This window comes from Gavialis gangeticus, unplaced genomic scaffold, assembly GCF_001723915.1.
Source record: "Gavialis gangeticus isolate Ggan-Ray unplaced genomic scaffold, GavGan_comp1, whole genome shotgun sequence".
NCBI classification, from domain to species: domain Eukaryota; kingdom Metazoa; phylum Chordata; order Crocodylia; family Gavialidae; genus Gavialis; species Gavialis gangeticus.
Window position 1 is genome coordinate 7949631 of NW_017729009.1, and position 19882 is coordinate 7969512.

At 40.4% G+C, this 19882-nt stretch overlaps 1 protein-coding gene across 4 annotated transcripts in view; it reads left to right on the forward strand.

Moving 5' to 3' along the window:
• ARFGEF2 (ADP ribosylation factor guanine nucleotide exchange factor 2) overlaps positions 1-19882 on the forward strand; it is a 69071-nt gene extending 49189 nt beyond the window's left edge. For 2 of the 4 annotated variants that reach the window (XM_019509886.1, XM_019509888.1), the window contains exons 23-39: positions 804-903; positions 2011-2051; positions 2139-2308; positions 2957-3108; positions 3237-3409; positions 5892-6052; positions 6898-7028; positions 7127-7256; positions 9021-9156; positions 9941-10079; positions 10161-10215; positions 10481-10595; positions 10959-11089; positions 12741-12909; positions 13696-13834; positions 14431-14548; positions 16047-19869. In XM_019509886.1, coding sequence (XP_019365431.1) covers positions 804-903; positions 2011-2051; positions 2139-2308; positions 2957-3108; positions 3237-3409; positions 5892-6052; positions 6898-7028; positions 7127-7256; positions 9021-9156; positions 9941-10079; positions 10161-10215; positions 10481-10595; positions 10959-11089; positions 12741-12909; positions 13696-13834; positions 14431-14548; positions 16047-16223 — 2237 coding nt within the window. In that variant the 3' untranslated portion in view covers positions 16224-19869. Of the gene's footprint in view, positions 1-803; positions 904-2010; positions 2052-2138; positions 2309-2956; positions 3109-3236; positions 3410-5891; positions 6053-6897; positions 7029-7126; positions 7257-9020; positions 9157-9940; positions 10080-10160; positions 10216-10480; positions 10596-10958; positions 11090-12740; positions 12910-13695; positions 13835-14430; positions 14549-16046 lie in introns of those variants that run through there. The other 2 variants (XM_019509887.1, XM_019509889.1) reach the window with 2 other exon arrangements.

Sequence of the window (19882 nt, forward strand, 5' to 3'; positions counted from 1 at the left end):
ATTTGGGTAACTAAACTGCAGGTAACCAGGGTAATATCTCTGGGCACCTATACACATACTGGACATCTGTTCCAGTGTGTGCTAATTGGCACATGGTGTGGTCTTGATTAGTTGAGTCTACTGAAGTGTGCCAATTAACATGCTCCAGCAGCCTCCACATCATGTGTATTCAGTGTCCCTGCACTTCAAAATGGTGGTGAAGGGCGCTTTAGCTAAAGCTTGTCAAAAAAACTTTAGTTAAAGTGCCCCAATCAAGATTTTTGAAGCATGGGATGTTGTGGGTGCTTTAATTAGCTAAGGTGTGTGCTATTTCCCCTTCCCCCATGCACCCTCTATCCCAAAGCATGTGTAGAGACACCCTCTGGTTCCACTATAGATAATTAATTAAAGTTCAAGCACTTTTGTTTTTGTTTTTCTTTCTCTTTCTTGCTCTTTTTTTCTTCATCACCTGAAAACCACTGAAGATGACTAATTTTCATGCAGTCCTATGATGCAAAACCTGTTTCATTTGAAACAACGTCTCTCCCTTTCCAGTGAACAAATGAATGCATGTTCATGTGCTCATAACTTTATTTTACTATTAACTTGAAGCTAATCTTCTGGAATCAAATATATGGACAGTCGAGAAATACTGTTTTGAGATTGGGTTTTAAATATTATTAATATCACTTGTCCTGTGTGAATTTTGGAAGTGACTTGGGAGCAGCAGCTGTTGATTGCTGCTTCCTTGTGTAAAACTGAACACACTGTTGATGGTTAGGAATCCATATGATGTAATTTGTCTCTGAATGTTCTTTTTCCAGGTAACCTTGTTGGTGGTGGAGTTGATAAAAGGCAAATGGCCAGCATTCAGGAATCTGTAGGAGAGACTAGCTCACAAAGTGTGGTGGTGGCAGTGGACAGGTATTGTCATTAGCTTCTGTAATAAGATCATGTGCGGATTGAGTTTCCCAAGCTGTCCTGATGTTTGTTTTTAAAAACAAACAAAAAACCTGTTGACTCCGACTGGGTTTTCAGCTTCTGAAGTTTAAAACCATTATAAGAATCTTGCCAAATCTCATGGATCTATCGAGTACATTATTTCAGTCCCAGAGAGAAACATGTTTTCCAGTGAACTAGTTGGTTATTGACACTGATTGCTGGATAACCAGAGGGATTATTTTGCATCAATTCAAATGTACTTTAAGGGTGGGAATATCATATGCATATTCTGTTCTTCAGTCCTTTACTGCTACAAAATAAATTGGAGGTATTGTGTTGTATAGAGCACAAGAACCAATTTAAAAAGCACATAAATTACTTTTGTATTGGCTGTCTGCTACATAAAGCATGTCCTGTTATGTCTGGTTATTTGCTACTGTCAATTTACACCATTTTTTGCCTCTGCTGGGTCACAAATCCAGATTGGGTTCTCTGAAATCCCTATTTATTGGACATGCATCAGTATCTCCATTTTACTAGATTAGGGATGCTCAGCCCCCAGCCTGCAGAGCTCTTGCCCTACGGTTAGTGCAGCCAGAGCTTCTAGCAGTGTTGTAGTCTGACGCGGTATCAAGTGGCACCCATTTTAATGCCTTCTAGTGCAACACTTTCCCATCCCTTCCTGCGCCCCCCCCCCGGCTCAGCCTCTTGGAGTTTTTAACATGGAAACACCCTGAATGATTGATGTATTTTTTTGGCAAAATAGTTATTGGGGCAGTGCAGGCCTGCATGCATCCTTCTAATGTGCATTTTGGGGCATGAGAATAATGGCATACCCTGGCTTGGTAGATAAGGATACTCAAAAAGCTCCAGGCTGGGGGAGGTACATACAAGTTCTTGCCATGGTGGGAGGGTGGTAGTGCAGGGGGTTAAACAAAGCTCATGAAATATAGGAGAGGGTGAGAGAGTAGCATGCATGGGGCTTGTGGGATGCCATGGAGGGGAGCAGCTTAGCTTCTGCAGGACAAGTGAGTTGCCTCTTTTCAATACAACTTAACATGTTAACCACATCTTAATTTTGTTCCACAGAATATTTACAGGATCAACCAGGCTGGATGGCAATGCAATAGGTATGTATACTGAACATATGGTGAAAAGGACCATTGCAGGGGAAACCATCCCAAACTCACGGCCTATAATATCTGTTTAACATTCAGTTGACTTTGTCCGATGGTTGTGTGCTGTTTCCATGGATGAGCTGGCTTCCCCCCACCACCCACGCATGTTCAGTCTACAAAAGATAGTGGAGATTTCATATTACAACATGAATCGCATTAGGCTGCAGTGGTCAAGGATATGGCAAGTGATCGGAGATCATTTCAATAAGGTACTTAAACCTTAAAGATTACAGAATATAATCTTACAATGCCACTTAAGTTCAGGTGGAATAATGTTTATTGGCCAAGAATTTCCCCTTATTATGCATCATGGCTTTAAAGGGTTCCTATGATTCAAGTGTCATGGGTTTGGGGATGTATGGATCAACATGGATTGAGTTAATGCTTTTAAATACTCTGGATGAACTGAAGCAGTCATGACTATCTCACGTTTGTATCTTAATGAAATCCACAATCAGAGTACATTATGGAGTATTTAATCAAAAAGAAGGAAAAAGATTCTTAATTCCTTAGCTCTGTTGTTAGAAATAATGTAATGAATTCTCTTTGCAGGTGTAAACTGAGTGTTTGCAAACTTGAACAGTTTGCTAATTCTCTAACCAAAATTTTTTCCACGTTCTAGTGTGGTGGTGGTATACTACTCCATTCCTTTAAACCACCAGTTTACAAATTTCTGGGTTTTTGCATGGCATTGTCTGTTTGTAAAGACAGTCTAGTTACCTAAAGGATGAAGCATGGAAGCGCTGTGCCAGCATTCTTCAATAAACTGTTGGTCTGAAACAGTTTATTGAAGAGTTGACTTTTTTTTTTTAATGTATATTGGCATACATAGGCGCACACTTTTTTTTCCTTACTAGGTTGGCTGCAACCCTAATGAAGACGTGGCCATCTTTGCAGTTGACTCATTAAGGCAGCTGTCAATGAAGTTCCTTGAGAAGGGAGAGTTAGCCAACTTCCGTTTCCAGAAGGACTTTTTGAGGCCTTTTGAGCATATTATGAAGAAAAACAGGTGTGCGTGTACTAAAATTTCTGCTTTCGCTTACTTTTTGGCCAGCATCTTAATGTGACTGTTTAGATTCTCTGTGGCAAATAGGGAATGGCACTTGACGTGGTGGTTCATTCTTTTTTTTTTTAAAGATCTCCAACTATTCGTGACATGGTAATACGCTGCATTGCTCAGATGGTCAACTCACAGGCTGGGAACATTCGCTCAGGCTGGAAGAATATCTTTGCAGTATTTCACCAAGCAGCTTCAGACCATGATGGGAATATCGTGGAGTTGGCTTTTCAAACTACAGCACACATAGTTAGTAAGTAATTCTTGGCAGATGGATCACAGCAAGTTTTGGTTCATGCATTGTATGCTAGAAGAGCCTGTTTAAATAATGGGTGTGTTTATTGTAGTTTTGGGATCTGACTTTTAAATATCCAACTTGGTAAAATTATTTGGGTAGGTTTTGCATAATGGCCTAGCTAGAACAGCTCCAACACTGTTATAACTGCTCTGCTCCTCTGACTGGCAAAACCAAAATGGCATATCACGCCAGATCTCTATAGTGCTAGAAAATATCTAAGGGGAATGTAGGAGGATATATGAAATACTTTAACAGCATGTGAAAGGGTTCTTTCAACATCTGGGCACCAAGATAATTCTTTCCCAGGATGGGAACTTGAAAAAGTGGTAGGGGGTGAGAGAGAGGTCCTGCTTTTTGTAAAGGTAGTGTTGGATGCCTTAATAATCTCATGGATGGCAAGAGGGGCAGAAAAGTTTTTTTCCAGTTGAAGGAAGATCCATCCCATTCCTCTGGCTGGGGAATTGGTGGGGAAGCAGGTGGAATAAATCACAAATGACTTGAGGGCTGGGCCAGGTTGTGCTGTAACTTCTTTTTTCCAAAGGCACCCAGTCAATTCTGCTATTTTGAAATGGCCAAAGATATGGCTACACAGATACTAGGGCTGTGCAAAGCTTCAGCCGCTGATTTGATTCAGTGGAGATTCGGCCTGATTCAGTGGCCTAATCTCTGAATCCAAATCGAATCAGGAGACCCTTTAATCTCTCTGAATTGATTCAGAAAGCTTTGATGATTCGGATATAGATACAACTTTAAATGTTTTTTCTACGTACCTCAAGGTAGCAGGCGGCTCGTGAATGCTGTGATGCTGAGGCAGATGGAGCATCCCACAGGAGCATGGCGGGGGGTCTTCGGCACGCTCAGCAGCAGACCCGGAAGTGGACCACAAGCCCTTCCAGTCCACTTCTGGGTCCGCTGGGGGGCCCTCCCGGCTCGGTGACTGGTGCCTCTTGGGTCTGGAGGGGTGCAGGGGCATCCCCCCAGCATGCTCAGCAGCAGACCTGGAACTGGACTACAGGTACTTCCGGTCCGCTTCAGATTTTGCCGCCGAACATGTGGGGGCCCACCCGCGCGCTCCTGTGGGACACTCCATCCACCCCACCGTTGCAGCGTTCATGAGCTGTGCTTGGTACCTCAAGGTATGTAGAAAAAACATTTAAAGCTCTGTGTCCAAATCGTTGATTCTCTGAATGGGCATCAAATGCTCGGATTCAGATTCAGCCGAATCGAATCGGGAACAGCGATCTGAATCAATTAATCAAATCACTGTCCCCAGTTTGGGCCAAATCCGAATTGAGTATGGCCTGGTTCGCACCCCTAACAAATGTGCTTATTGTAGAGCAGTGATTCTCGAAGGTTGTGCCATGGCTCACTAGAGAGCAAACGTGGTGTGCTGTGAGAGCCCTCTGTGTGAGGTAAATGCTCTTCTCCTCCATCCAGTACTCTGCACTGCTCCAGCTTATGCTGGTGGCACCTGCAGCTGCTCCTTTGGAGAGTTGTCATCACCACTGTTACTGCCATCCCCTGCCCCCCAGGCAGCTTCTGTGCTGCCTGCCTGCACCCCATGCTGCCAACAGCGTGTTTGCTGCAAGCAGGTGGATGCACATATGGAGCTTTGCTTTGCAGCCTGGTTTGTCCCCTCCGCTCCTCTCGTGCTTCTGGGGCTAGCAACCTTTTAAGTGGCCCCAGTTAGATTGGTGATTCTTAAACTTTTCAGCCTCAAGGCCCCTTCCATATCTTCTCTGAATTTAGATCCAAGTGGCTTTTCAACTAGGGTGCCATGTAATTCAGAGAAATTTATGGACAGATGCCTTTAAAGCTCAAAATGTTGTGGACCATGGTATAGAGACTCCTTTGCTTAAAGGAAGGTGTATTTGGTGTCATTTTTAACAGTATATTTCAGCATTTTAACCACAGATATAATACACACACGTGCATATGCATTAACCCTTCCCTCCCCCCTTTTCGTGTAAAAGAGAAATTTGTCACCAGTTTTGAATCCAGAAAAGTGTGCCCTGTATATTTAAAAATTTGGAAAATACTGAAAATGAGAAGTGGCTATAGATACAGTTCTGTTTAAATTCAAACAATAATCTAATAGGATAACTTTTGCAGCCTTCAGATATCTGGATCTCCTGGATTGTAGGCAGAAACTTTCAGAGTAGACTAAGGTTCGTGTTGATTTGTGTCTCTCCAAATTCTAAACTTTTGTCCTGGTTTCTTACTGCATAGTCTGAGGGCTCTGTAGGCCATTTGACTTAAAGCTTTATATCAATTTTCTTGTTTTAAATTGAAGCACATGTTTAATACCCTGGAAGTATTTTAATAAGTAACCAGCTTCAGGAAAACATAGATTTAATGAAGCTATGACAAAGAAGCAGTCATAAAAGACACCTTTTAAATATTAATATTCTGTTTCTTTCTCTTCCGTTTTCCCCAGCAAATATTTTTCAGCAGCATTTTCCAGCAGCAATAGATTCATTTCAGGATGCGGTAAAATGTTTATCTGAATTTGCCTGTAATGTAGCATTTCCTGACACTAGCATGGAAGCCATCAGACTTATTCGTTATTGTGCTAAATATGTTTCAGAAAGACCACAGGTAATTTATGCTCTGCCTTCATGTTCTTCTAGTATCTTTTAATGCTAAACCAAATTACTGTGAAATGAAAAATTGTTTTTAAACTCAGGCTTGAGTCTAACAGTGCATATGTGAAAATGCTTACCTAAAAGTAGATGCCCATTTAATATTAAAGGTGGTATGCTGGTACTAGTTTTTTGTCCCCTTTTGAAAAATGATGAAACTTTTGGTTTCAGCTTTGTGTGGCTGAAACCAACGTAATTTAAGCTGCCTCTTGCAACTTTGACAATTTAGAAAATATGAACTTTGATTCCAAATGTGGATTATTGCAAGCTAAATTTCATGTTTTGTTATTTTTATGCCTTTTTAATACACTGGGTAGAAGCTTAAATTGTTCTTTGTGGAAGTCTTATTGCAGGAATATACAATATGGCAATAATTTTGTTAAAAAGATCCTGAAGTATTAATTACACTTGCAAGATACGTATCCAATATCTATGTAGCTGCACAAGCCAAACATAAAATGACTTGCACAAATTATGTGAAGGCAGGTGTAGTTCAGGAGTCCATCTGAAATTTGATTTCGTTATATACCAAAAAATAGTTTTTTAAAAAGCTATATGAGGAATGGAGCTAAAATGTGTCTTTAACAGCATTTGTGGTACATTAGATGTATTTGTGGATGTAATTAGGAGTGAACATACTGAAACGATAAATCCAAATACCTTGTTGCACACCTAACTAATAAATCAGCTTTTAACTTCTAAGCTCTTTAAAGACTTTAAGCTCTGATTTAAAATGGTCTCTAAAGGTGCATTTTTAAAGATGACTTTTTTTTTCTTGCTACCTACCCCAATATTTCTTAGGTATTAAGAGAATACACAAGTGATGACATGAATGTTGCTCCTGGAGACAGGGTCTGGGTCAGAGGATGGTTCCCTATCTTATTTGAACTGTCTTGCATCATTAATAGATGTAAATTAGATGTTCGGACAAGGTAATGAGAACATTTTGCCTTTTGGGTGTATTCAGTTATTTGAATGAACAGAGGCCCCCATTTGAGTCTTTGTGCTTTTCATTGTTTTCTTCTCGTAGAGGTCTGACGGTGATGTTTGAAATAATGAAGAGCTACGGGCATACCTTTGAAAAACACTGGTGGCAAGATCTCTTCCGAATTGTATTCAGGATTTTTGACAATATGAAACTCCCTGAACAACAAACTGAGGTAACAAAGGTCTTCTGAGGACAGTTTTTTGGCCCTTAGAAATCTGACAGCTAAAGACCTCAACATGGGCAGTGGTATCATAGGTATTCATTTTCCACCATGTCATCTTCTGAGATTTGCCTGTTCCCTCCTTGAAAAACTTGCTTGTAAGATTTCCATGTCCATAGTTTCTCCATGATGTGTGGGACTACCAAGAATGGTGTCCAGTGATTTCTCACAAGTTTAGACCTTACCTTGCTGAACAGATGCAAGTTTGTAATTAATTCTAACCACATCTGAACCTCTGGTGTTGGCAATCTATAGATTTCTGGGTATGATGTGTGACCTCTATCCAAATTGTATTCCTCTTTTAAGCTGTGCGCTTTTTTTTTAATGACTAATCATTCTTCTGCCACATGCTATCACAGGGGTGGGCAAAATATAGCCTGCAGGCTGGATCTGGCCCACCAGATGCTTTTTCATCCAGGCTATAGCACCCACCAACTAATTGGACCCTGCCCAGCCCTTCCACCCACGAAGGTGGGAGCAAGGTGCCCATATGTGTATATGCTCTCATGCACATGTATGTATGGGAGATCAAGGTGCCCTGTTATACAAATGCCCATGGAGGCCAGCAGCAGCTTGGAGCACATGTGGGTGTGAGGGTGTGTGCAGGGGATGGGACTCCCCCGACTTTACCCACTGCACGCAGCAGCAGCACCAGCAGGCAGGGGCACGGATGTCCAGTGCAGCTGGTGCCTGATAGCGTGTGGCTCCGGCCAACACTGCACATTGCAGTGAGGAGCGCAACCCCCTCCTAGCTGCCTCTATTGCTGACACTCCCCACTGTGCACACACAGTCCCTGCACTTACGCACCACTGGAGGGAAGCTTCACGCACTGCTGTCAGCTGCTTTCACTGCTCTCTGCTGTGCAAGTCCTGGGACTCAGCCGGAAGTGGAGAGGAGCCCTGACCCCTACTTCGTTATGGAGTCCTGGGACCTGTGCAGCAGGGACCAGTGAAGGCAGCCCGCTCCAGTGCCTGGGGCTTTCCTCTTGTGGCACATGAGTGGGGGCCGTGCGTGCATGGTGGGGAGCGCTGGCGATGAAGGCAACCTGGGCCGGCTGCCCCCCTCACTGCAATGTGCGCCACTGGCCAGAGCTGCATGCCACTGGGCAACAGCGCCTGCACCAGGCTCGAGCGCCTGCTGCTGCTGCGCCATGGGGGGACTGTACAGAGGTTCCCCATACCCACCCCCCACCATCCCTCACACCCCACAAATGCCACACACCCACACCCTGCCCTGATAGCACCTCCCACATGCACATCCACCCACAGACAATACAAGACTAAGAATTTATTTTTGAGTTATTGTGAAATCACCTCCTGTATACAGTACGCAAACAAATCATGACAAAAATATTTTTTGTAACAGAATTAAAATGTTATAGTAGATGTTTGACTTCTAGTGCATGATTTGGGGCTTTTTTCTGGTTCTAAGATGGCAACCCCCCCATCTGAAAAGGAGTATTTCTGGGGAGCAAGGGGAGGGACTTCAGTTGGCAAAGGTCAGGGGTTAGAAGTGGGACTTGTGGTCCTAAGATGGCAACCAGGGGGGTGGGGCAACTATCAAGGGGCAGGACTATCCATGTGGCCCTCAAGCTCACCAAACCTCGTTAAGTGGCCCTCCACCTGAAATAATTGCCTGCCCCTGCTATGTCAGAACCTATTCTCTCCATTCACTTTGTACCACAAATAAATTAAAAGCCTCTCACTTTCTTACAGAAATCTGAATGGATGACAACTACATGTAACCATGCACTTTACGCAATCTGTGATGTATTTACACAGTTCTATGAAGCTTTAAATGAGATCCTTCTTCCTGATATATTTGCACAGTTACACTGGTGTGTAAAACAAGGTAGCTTATTCACATACATATGTGTGTTGTTAATTTGATAAACGTTTTGGAATACATGTTAGCCTCTTCTCAAAGAAATTTAAAGCAGGAAAAACAAAGCACTATTTATATATCCATGGATAACTCATTTCCAAGGATAATTCCTTCATGCCATTCAGTTAATTAGCCTTTCCTGTGATTGTTTCTTGTTTTGCCAGCTGAGCATGCTGATACTTGGAGCTTGACTTAATTTTGCTCTGTCATGAATTATGTTGACACTCCGCCATTTAGCTTTTCTTCTTTTGTCAAAAACTAGTTTTTCATCCTTGGCTGGATGAACAAAATACTTCATTCTCTTACAATTTGAAAGTAACCCCAGTAGTCTGTAGACAGCATCCTAGAAAGTTACTCTTGTGTAACTACTTACCTAAAGAATCCAACTCCTACGTATGCCATTTTTTAAGTTCTTGTGTAAACTACTAACATGGAATGAGGGCAGAAGTCATTTTGGTAGGTGGCTATGAGGGCGGAAGTCATTTTGGACTTTTAAATTTTTGTCCTTAACCTACATACATGGGAAGAGTTAAGTCTATTTGATGTCCTGACCTTTACTCTTAGTGTTACTATAATGCACGTTCATTATGACTGCAGTTTGTTAGGTAGGCTTTGAGCTATTGGTAAAACTGGTACTTGTACCAAGTCTTCACAATATAAAATGTGCGCAACTCTTTGTGAATGTTTTAATTCTTATCGTTTCTTCAGGCAGGCTTATAGAATCTAATAAATAAGGGTAATTCATTTACAGATAATGAACAGCTGGCTCGATCAGGTACCAATTGTCTAGAAAACTTGGTAATACTAAATGGAGAAAAATTCAGTCCTGAAGTTTGGGACCAAACATGCAATTGTATGCTGGAAATCTTCAAAACCACCATTCCTCATGTGTAAGTTAGTTCAAACAAAAAATTGATACAGTATGTGAAGTCAAGATAAGTGGATTTATGGTATTTTCTTTCTCTGTGAAGCCTGCTTACGTGGAGACCAGCAGGAATGGATGATGATGTTTCTGAAAAGCATTTGGTAAGAATGAATTTGCGCTATTTAATTAAACTTGGGGGGGGGGGGGTAACTAGAAACATTGTGTCGTAAATGTATTTGTAAAGGTAACAGCTAAAACTAGCACACTGCATTACTCTGTATTTAGACCAGTGGGAAATAGAAACATCAAATGCAGCACAAAAACAAGATATTTATAGAAACAGCTTAAATAATCAGAAAAGTGAGGGCTGGGACAAGTTAAGTATATTGGATTAATGGAAGTTCCTGTGATACTGTTGTCTTCTAGGATGTCGACTTAGATCGCCAGTCTCTGAGCAGCGTGGACAAAAATGCTTCAGAAAGGGGACAGAGTCAGTTTTCAAATCCAACAGATGAGAGCTGGAAAGGTGGTCCTTATGCAAGTGAGTATGCATTTTAGCGTTAACATCAGTTTCCTCAAACACCTAGTCACTGGCTCAAGCAGTTTATTTCAAGAAAAGAGTTGCTCTCTAGTTTTTGGAGGGGGTGAGTGGTTAGGCTTCTTTACTGGGATCCCTAAGGCATTTTAGGATACCTTAAAAACTTGAATGAAAAATTCCTAGCCAAGTTGTGGTCTGAGCTTTGCTTCTACTAGGATTATAATGAAGAAATGTTTCCTGTACAATGATTTAAAGATAATTCATAAAATAATGGGGTGTGGAGAAGCAGACCTAAATGATTTTTGGAATATCCTATTCGTCTATCATAAATTACTTCTCAAACTTAATATTGCTGTATTCCATCAGACCAGAAACTATTTGCCAACCTCCTTATTAAGTGTGTGGTGCAGCTGGAACTGATACAGACCATTGATAGTATAGTATTTTATCCAGCAACTAGCAAGAAGGAAGATGCTGAGCACATGGCTGCAGCTCAGGTAAAGACTCTTCTTTGCACTCTAGTAACAGACTGTACGTACTATACTTTTCCTGAAAGAGGCATTTCTTTTTGATGTAACTCTGAAGACAGACTCCAGTTTATGTTTTATTTTGTGGCTTTAGCATTTTCATTCTCTGTCGGGGAGTAGGGAGGGTGATTTGTTTCTTTGCTTCCTGCATATCTTAGCAGATAAACTTGGCAAGAGGCCATGGTTAAGTGCCCAAACTTAACCTATAATGCTTATTAGCAGGGTTTCTTTGGTGAAACGGTCCTTTTTTTTCAGTTGAGTTCCAGTAATTTGGTCTTCAAGGGAGTGTACACATCCCACTATTTATTCCATAGAAGGCCTGGGTTAGGGTTTTGGACCAGAGAAACCTTATCTGTGTTAATGCTTGGTTAGGTACCTCTTATTTTTATACTGCCTGGGTAGAGAAGGATCTGACATTTGGATGATGTGCTTCATGCCAGTTGGCTGGTATGCATTTATCCAGAAGCTGGTGCATTTCCTTAACAACATATGCACTGTGCAGTACTTGGACATATGGAATGAAATATCTGACTGGTCAACTTGTCTGACAGTCTGTTTAGTAAAGCTGTGCAAAGCTTCGATCCCCGATTTTGATTCAGCCCCATTCGGTGGCCAGATCTCCAAATCCTACTCAAATCAGACCCTTTTAATTTCTCCGAATTGAATTGGAATCCTCTCAGTTGATTCGGAGAAATTCAGAAAGATTCAACTATTCGGATATAAACACAGCTTTTAAATGTTTTTTTTCTACATACCTCCAAGGTACCAGGTGGCTTGTGAATGCTGAGATGCCGGGGCGGATGGAACATCCCACAGGAGCATGGGGGGCTCTCCAGTGCGCTCAGCAGCAGGCCCGGAAGTGGACCAGAAGCACTTCCGGTCCACTTCTGGGTCTGCTGCCAAGCACGCTGGGCCCACCACCCGGCTCAGGAGTCGGCCTCAGGTGCCCCCCCCCTTCCCCCCCCAGAGCCAGAAGTGAATCAGAAGTAGTTCTGGTCCACTTCTGGGTTTGCTGCTGAGCATGCAGGGGGGCAGGGGAGCCCTGCACTCCTGTGGGATGCTCCATCCTCCCCAGCATCTCATTGTTCACAAGCTGCACTAGTACAAGGTATGTAGAAAAAACGTTTAAAGCTGTCTGTGTCTGTTGCCGAATCACTGATTCTTCAAATTGGCATTGAATCCGAACTGAATATAGCCCGTTTTGCACGCCCCTGCTCTTTAGAACCCTACAGATCATGAATTGGCCCCAAAGGATATGTGGTGCTTTGTATCGTTCAGCAATGATTTTGCATAGTCTTGAAATGGAGATCTTGCTTGGTTCCAGATTCTCTTACCAATGAATGGTTGATATCAACAATACACTTTTTTTGCTAGTATATTTGTAAAAATAAGGTACTGAATTGCAGGACAGTACTGAAATGCACAGACATGGCCCTGGCATCGTCCAGGCTTATGGAAACATTATTAACCATATTCTGCTGTTTTAATAAAGTTGGCATGTATCTGCACTGATAAATTTTGGTCTGGTTTTACACCAGTGCATGGCCTGTAAAGTGTAAAAGTGAGGGCGGGTTTAGCTCTGTTCTCCCTTTAAATATCATCTTATCTTGGTTTTATATAGAGAGATGCCCTGGATGCAGATATCCACATTGACACAGAAGACCAAGGAATGTATAAGTACATGTCTTCACATCACCTCTTTAAATTACTGGATTGTTTGCAAGAGTCTCATTCATTTTCCAAAGCCTTTAATTCCAATTATGAACAGCGAACTGTCCTATGGAGAGCAGGTACGCATATCTTACCTAGGAGGAATCATGTAAACAATGTGTAGCATTGCAGAAGCGCATTTCTTCAGTTGGACTCAATACTGCCTTCTTATTAGTAGTTAATTGCGTAGTACTCCAATGATACATTTAACCCTTTTGATTAGGTGGCTTTTGATTATTCCTTCAATTTTGTAACTAAATACCTAATTCATTTCCACCATGGGGGGAAAAAAAATGTGATGGGGAAATAGTGGATTTAGTTGCCAGCAATTCCGAATTACAATTTAGAAATCTATTTTGGAAGAGTTGCTAGTAAGAGGCATGCAATTTGACTTCTTTCATGGAAATGTCATGACCACAAATCATTAGACCACCTAGAGAAGGCCTTTTTGCCATTTTGGGCTTTTTGTTTGCTTGCATATTTTAATGAAACTATATAAAATATATAATATGCAATTCCGAGACAAGTGAGAAGCCTTTTCTGTGACTGCATCTGGAAGCAATAGTGAAAATCTCCAAAGGTTTTAGAGGGGAAACCCAGAACATATGGATTACAAATCTATGCTTTGCAGTAATGGGCAACCCTTATTACTAGTGGATCCACATCAAACCTTGGAAAAGTTGAGATGTTGTGCCTACACAGGCTGAAAAAGGACCGTATCTTTTTTTAATGTATATGTTTGTCATCTCTCAAAATGCACTACAATAGGTTTCTCCACTCTGCTGGATCTTGAATTTCAACTTTGTTTTTCCTGATTTTAAGCAAACGTAGATGGATGTTCCAATGTGTAATTAATTGATTTCTAGGGTTCAAGGGCAAGTCAAAACCCAATCTTTTAAAACAAGAGACCAGCAGCTTGGCTTGTTGCTTGAGAATCCTCTTCCGAATGTATGTTGATGAAAGCCGTAGAGACTCCTGGGATGTGATACAACACCGACTTCTAAAGTAAGAATGAGATATTACATAAAAATCTGGGGCCTCAAGATGTCTCTGACCCCAAGAGATTTTGTCAGTCCAGCTGGACAAAGAATTCATTGGGCCATTGAGACAAAGTTTATCAACCCCTCCCAAATGAGAGAGATGGAGGCTCACGCTGGGTTTGGAGGAGGAATGTTGGTAGAGCTGTACACATTCTGAGGATCAGGAAAGGATTTCACACTCCAGGGCTATCAGACTGATGCCTTTTTAAAAACAATGTTCTTGTAAAAAAAAAAAAAAAAAAAAAAAAAAAATTACTGGAGCAGGAGGGAGAAACCCTTGGCCATCATAACAGTAGCAAGCATCAATTTTAAAGCAAGCATTTATGCCAACCTCAGTCACCTGTAGCAACTCCCATAAACTAAAATCTATGGAAGAAAACCACTGTACTCGAGTAAAGCTAACAGATTTGATTGGAAATATTCACATACAAGGGCAGCTCATTGGGGAACACAAACTACTGCAGTCACAAATGGGACACACAATGTGTACATGCTTTTTTCCCCTGTATCTTAAGGTTTGTATGCTTATGAACTAATTAATTTATGAATATTTTCTTCTAGTGTGTGCAGTGAAGCATTAGCCTATTTTATCACAGTGAATTCAGAAAGCCACAGAGAGGCCTGGACCAATCTCCTATTGTTGCTGTTAACAAAAACACTAAAAATCAGTGATGAAAAGGTAAGATAAGGCTAGAAACCAGTTTTATTTACTACCAGATATAGCAGGGGTGGGCAAAATGTGGCCCGCCAGGCCGTTCTATCCGGCCTGCGGGGCCTTTAACCAATTTAAAAAATTAATATTTATCTGCCCTGGGTTGCCTGTCATGTGGCCCTCAATGGCTTGCCAAAACTCAGTAAGTGGCCCTCTGCCCAAAATAATTGCCAGCCTCCAAGATACAGGCTCTGCCATACCTTCACTGCTGCTAAATGTTCATTCGAATGTCTGATTTCGCTGTCTGTTAGTAAAGATGTAATTTTTCCTTTTGCAGAAGTAAGATCAGCTTTCTTAATGTGTATTTTGCAAGCATGCCACAGTACATACATGAAGCCTTGCACTGATTCCCAGAGCTGGGGTAGAGAAGTATTTACATTTTGTTAATGATACTTATGGCATATTTATTCGTACGTGTGTAGTGTAGAGTTATAAGGAAAAGTGTACAGCTTGCATTAAATCTGTATGGTTGTGAAACTATGCTAAACTTAATGAATCCTGAGCTTATATTTACACTGATTTCCTGCTAGTTGATAATGATGAAGGCTTATCACCATGCATCATGTCAGTGCAAACTAAAGCACTTTGGTAATATTGTTACTCCTTGCAGCACAGTTCAGAAAGGTAAAGTAGCTCAGTTTTTGTTGGTGATTTGTTTTAATTCAGTTACTGCAACAGCCTGTTGACGAACCTAGGGTACCATACATCTGGGTTTCCCCGGACATGTCCTTTTTTTGGCCTTCTGTCCTCGTGTCTGGGCGGGTTTCTAAAAATGCAAGCAAATGTCCAGGTTTTTTCTTTGCCTGTTTTCCCAGGCACTAGCAGTTTGGCTGCTTGGGGCTGGGAGCAACAGGCAAGATGATTGGCTGTCGGGGTGAGAGGGGGGTCATGTATTCTTTGTGTGGGTCCCAGCAAGCTGCTCTGAGAGGGAATGTGCACAAGCTGTGTGGTTAGCAGGGGTGGGGACCAGGGTGCTGGGAGTTGGGAGTGAGGGGTACTGGGGAGCAGGGGCTTAGGAGTGAGGGGCAGTAGGGTGTGGGCCTGTGTCCCCGCCCTCATACCCCTTCCCCCTCGCCCCATGTTTCCCCCCTTCCCCACAGGTGTCCTCTTTTTTTGATACTGGAAATATGGCAACCCTACCAAATTTTATTAAGCCAACTTATTCAAAATATATAGTCTTTAAACACTTTTCATAGTAATACATATGGTAATTACAGTAAGAAAGTCTGGACACTGCAATACATACTGGTCTTGTCTCATTATCATGTGGTTTGGGAAAGTGCTGTTGTAGCTTTTCAGGTATTTTTAATGAGAAACTGCCGTCCCTTGTTGCTGGAGCATCTGGTGACCATTCCCACAGTTCAGTGGAGTACAACTGGGAAACACAGTGACAAATCGTTAGTTTGATGCCATTAAGTGTTCTAGGGAATAGCCATAACTTGCATCATGTTATTTTCCATAACAGTTTAAAGCGCATGCTTCAACGTATTACCCATACCTGTGTGAAATCATGCAGTTTGACCTGATTCCTGAGCTCCGAGTTGTGCTACGGAAGTTCTTCCTGCGAATAGGTGTAGTATTCAAAATCTGGATGCCGGAGGAGCAGTTACGGACAACTGGGACCCCCTTACCTTCATGGTAGCCTCAAGTAAAACTGGTCACTGCTGCTTACTCACAATGCTTCAGCTATGGTACGTTCAAGGAGTGGATTCAAGAGGAGAAAAACGATTGGTACCGCTTGGCGCACGAAACTGATCAGGACACCGTTTTCTTTTATTTTCTCTCTCTCCTTCCCTCTTTTTTTTTTTTTTTTTTTGAAAAAGACTTGTTTTGCCCACCCTGACAAAAATGGCTATCAGCAGTGTTAATTTTCTTCCATATTGTTACTTACAGTTAATACAATAGGTGTATAAAGTCTGTTTGTTTCAATGTTAGTCATTCTTATGATCAAGTCTGTCTTTTTGGATCTGTTATTTCAATTGTTCAGTCTTACACTTCCTAGCTAATTTCAGTAAATCTGCTGCAGACAATTTCTTAGTGGAAATTACTCCCCCTGGAAATACTGAATATAGTTGTATAGGCTTGTGATGTTAGCACATGTGTTCATAATAAAATATATATTGCAGTGGCTAATGACTGCCTAAGATCATGCTGGACTTTTTTTTCTGTGTGTACACATGACTAGAACAGTTAGCGTGTCTTGTTGTCTGGCTGTAGATGATACTAGTTTGGGGAAAACTTTCCCACCCTCTCTTCCTTCCCCCCACTAATTTAACAAGTTATTTTTACAATCAGTTTTGAAGCACCTTCCTACAACTTGGTTCACCTTCCTACAATTTGGTTTTTATGGAAGGTTTATTTTGCATCAAGAATACACAGTAATATGCATTTTAATTCAGCTCACGAAAGTCTCATGTTTGAAGGCACTGAGTTGAAAAGCACTTTGAAACTTTCCATTGACATTTATACACTGTCTGATCATGGAAAGAGCACCTAAAATAAGGTTACATTCAAGAATAGGTTTATTTGAGGTTTTGGGGTTTTTTTTCCTTAAAATAAAAGTGCACACTGAACAAATGAAATGAAAATGGTATTGGTTTGTCAACCTTTTCCCTTCTGAATATATAGATATATATATGTATACATTTAGTAGTAAGGATGTCTATTTAGCCAGAAGTAATCTATCTTTAATACATATCAGGATATGTCTATTTTTACTGCAGATCTGAGTATTGGTTGTTTTTTAATGCCTCACCTTTCAGGTTCTGTCAGTGTGATTTGTGGAAGAAAAGTAAATTCTAGTTTCCACCAGGACTGCTGTAGTTTAAATTTTAAAACAAACAAAGTTTTAAGCACACATGTACTGCAGTATAGTTTCCAATATACTTTCTGTTTGGAAGCATCCAAAAGGAAGCCTGTGATTTAAACTCTGAAGTTTCATTAGCCCTAGTGATTTACATTTTTGTAAGCCCAGATTCTAGTGTTCAAGATTTGTTAGCGATTCCTCTGATGCAGTATCAGTTTTAATTGAAGTACAACAGAATCAAACCTTGTCCACAGTATTATCTCTAATAAGCAGTTTAGAGATTTGACAGAAATGGCTAGACTGAAAGACAGCAAAGGATACGTATGGTGGTGTAGAGTCTGATCCATCTTTCCAATATGTTATTAAGGATGTCAATTTAATTTTTCTAGCGTAGTTAATTTTCCCACATTCACATTTAAGGGACTTCATTTTTTGTGAGATTTTGCAAATGGTGCTCTTCAGTTAATTGAGTTTGTGTTTATACCGCGTGGGCTTTATTATGGCCAGAAGTACTCTTAAGGTTTTCACGTACCTTATTTTCTTTTAAAAATTATTTTTTCTACCAAAGAAAGTCAATTGCAGAGTTGTTTTTTATTACCTTTTAAGTATACAGTAGATAAGATATATACACTACCCATGTTGAAAGGACCATATAGCTAGTTTACTAGGAATACAGATGAGTAATTGCATATTAATTGCTGTATTTGAAATTATTATACATCCTTTTACACTGTACTGTAAATTGTATAGTCACTTATTCCCTGGTACTGCGTCATTTCATCAACTACAGTAAACGTCAGTTATTTATTTTGATATTCTTTAATTTTGGAACTGTAAGAGGTAAATTGAAAATATACTTTTTTTTCCCTGCCCTAAACTTTAAATAGGACAGTACATTTTCCTATGTTTGAATGTTTTAGCATTTTATTAATGAAATGTACAATCCTATCTCCTGTCAGACCATAACTTTTTTTAAGTTGCTCCTTCTATTAGGCAACATAAGAGCACTGCAGTTGTCTTCTGATTTTACAGATTTTTTTGTAACAACTGTTGCATTATAGGCTTTCTTTCATTATAAAATTGCTTTGAAGCACTTCTTTTTGTTGTTTGCATACAGGGCTTATCCAGATACTAAAATCGAGGATCCTTCTTGATGTTGGAGCATCTTTAAGGCAGCCTTATGTATTCCTTTACTTATTTAGGAAAGAGTTTGTCTGTCAGCAATTCAGAAACTGCTGAAATTAATCACATGACATCAGAATTATAGACTTACCTTGTATTGCATGGAGAGGAGAAACAGTGTAACAGTCTTATTCCTGCCTCCAAGACTTCTGATGGTTGATTATATATACTAGATCAATAGAGAATGGTGCATCAGTAACTACACTGTTCGAAGCACTTTTTTTACCAGCTGTTTGCTGCTCTGTACCTTTGGAAAGGCCATAACCCATGGGCATCATTATAACAAAGCTGAGAATGCTCTGTCAAAACTCCAAAAGTAATCACTACTACACTGGCTTGGATCTTGTGCCAGGTTCTGCTAGCAATGGCTCCCACTGCTTATGGTAAAGCTTCTCTTTGGCTTTAATGTGACTGTATTTGAGATTGGGGGTCCATGTTAGCATATCTAGAAAAAGATCTGGCATTTGTATGCAGTATGTGAACTCTATTCAGGCATTGCATTTTAAATGTGTACACGCTAATTAAGATGTTATGCAACAAATTATAGGTAAATATAAGTTCATAGTTTAATAGTATAAATGTGGAGGATCTGCATGTTCTCATGATTTTTTTTCTCCTTAATGGGACTCTTTCAAGTGGGTGGGCAGGGGAAAAATCTTTTTTTATTTGGTAATTGGGATAACCCTGAAAGACCCCTGTTCTTGTTTCTTTCGTTTGTTCTGGTGCAAGAGCATCTTATGTTTTGACCCTTGGCTTTTTCTCATTTCAATTTCACTAATTCTATTTCTATAATATCTAAAATATAGGCAGAATAAGAGTTTGGAATAGCTCCTAGGTAAAATGTCTCTAATCATGTAAGCAAGCCAAATGATTTAAAAGAATGGAAAAAGGAGGTAAATTGTATCCTTGGCCTGAAGTACAAGCGTGGTATTTTTTGGGGGGTTTTTTTCCTTTTGTCAAAGGCACAGCTTACCTTAATGTCTATGATCTCTTACATTTTTTCTGCCACTTTAAGGAAAATGTACTTTCTGTGCAAAATGTATGTCTTACTTATTTAAAATGCCTAAATTAGTTGCTAGTTACTTTCATAAAGATCTCCTTCTTAAGTAAATTTTAATATCAGTAATTTAATGAACAGCATTCCTTGCCCAATGGATGTATACATTTTTTTGAGAGAATAGCAGAATAATTATATAATATGAAAAGCTATGTAAAGTTTTCTACATAAAATTATGTATAATACTGTTATAATATTCCATGCTTTAATCAGGTGGTAAATCAATAAAATTTTAAAACTGAAGTTTGCTTTTTAA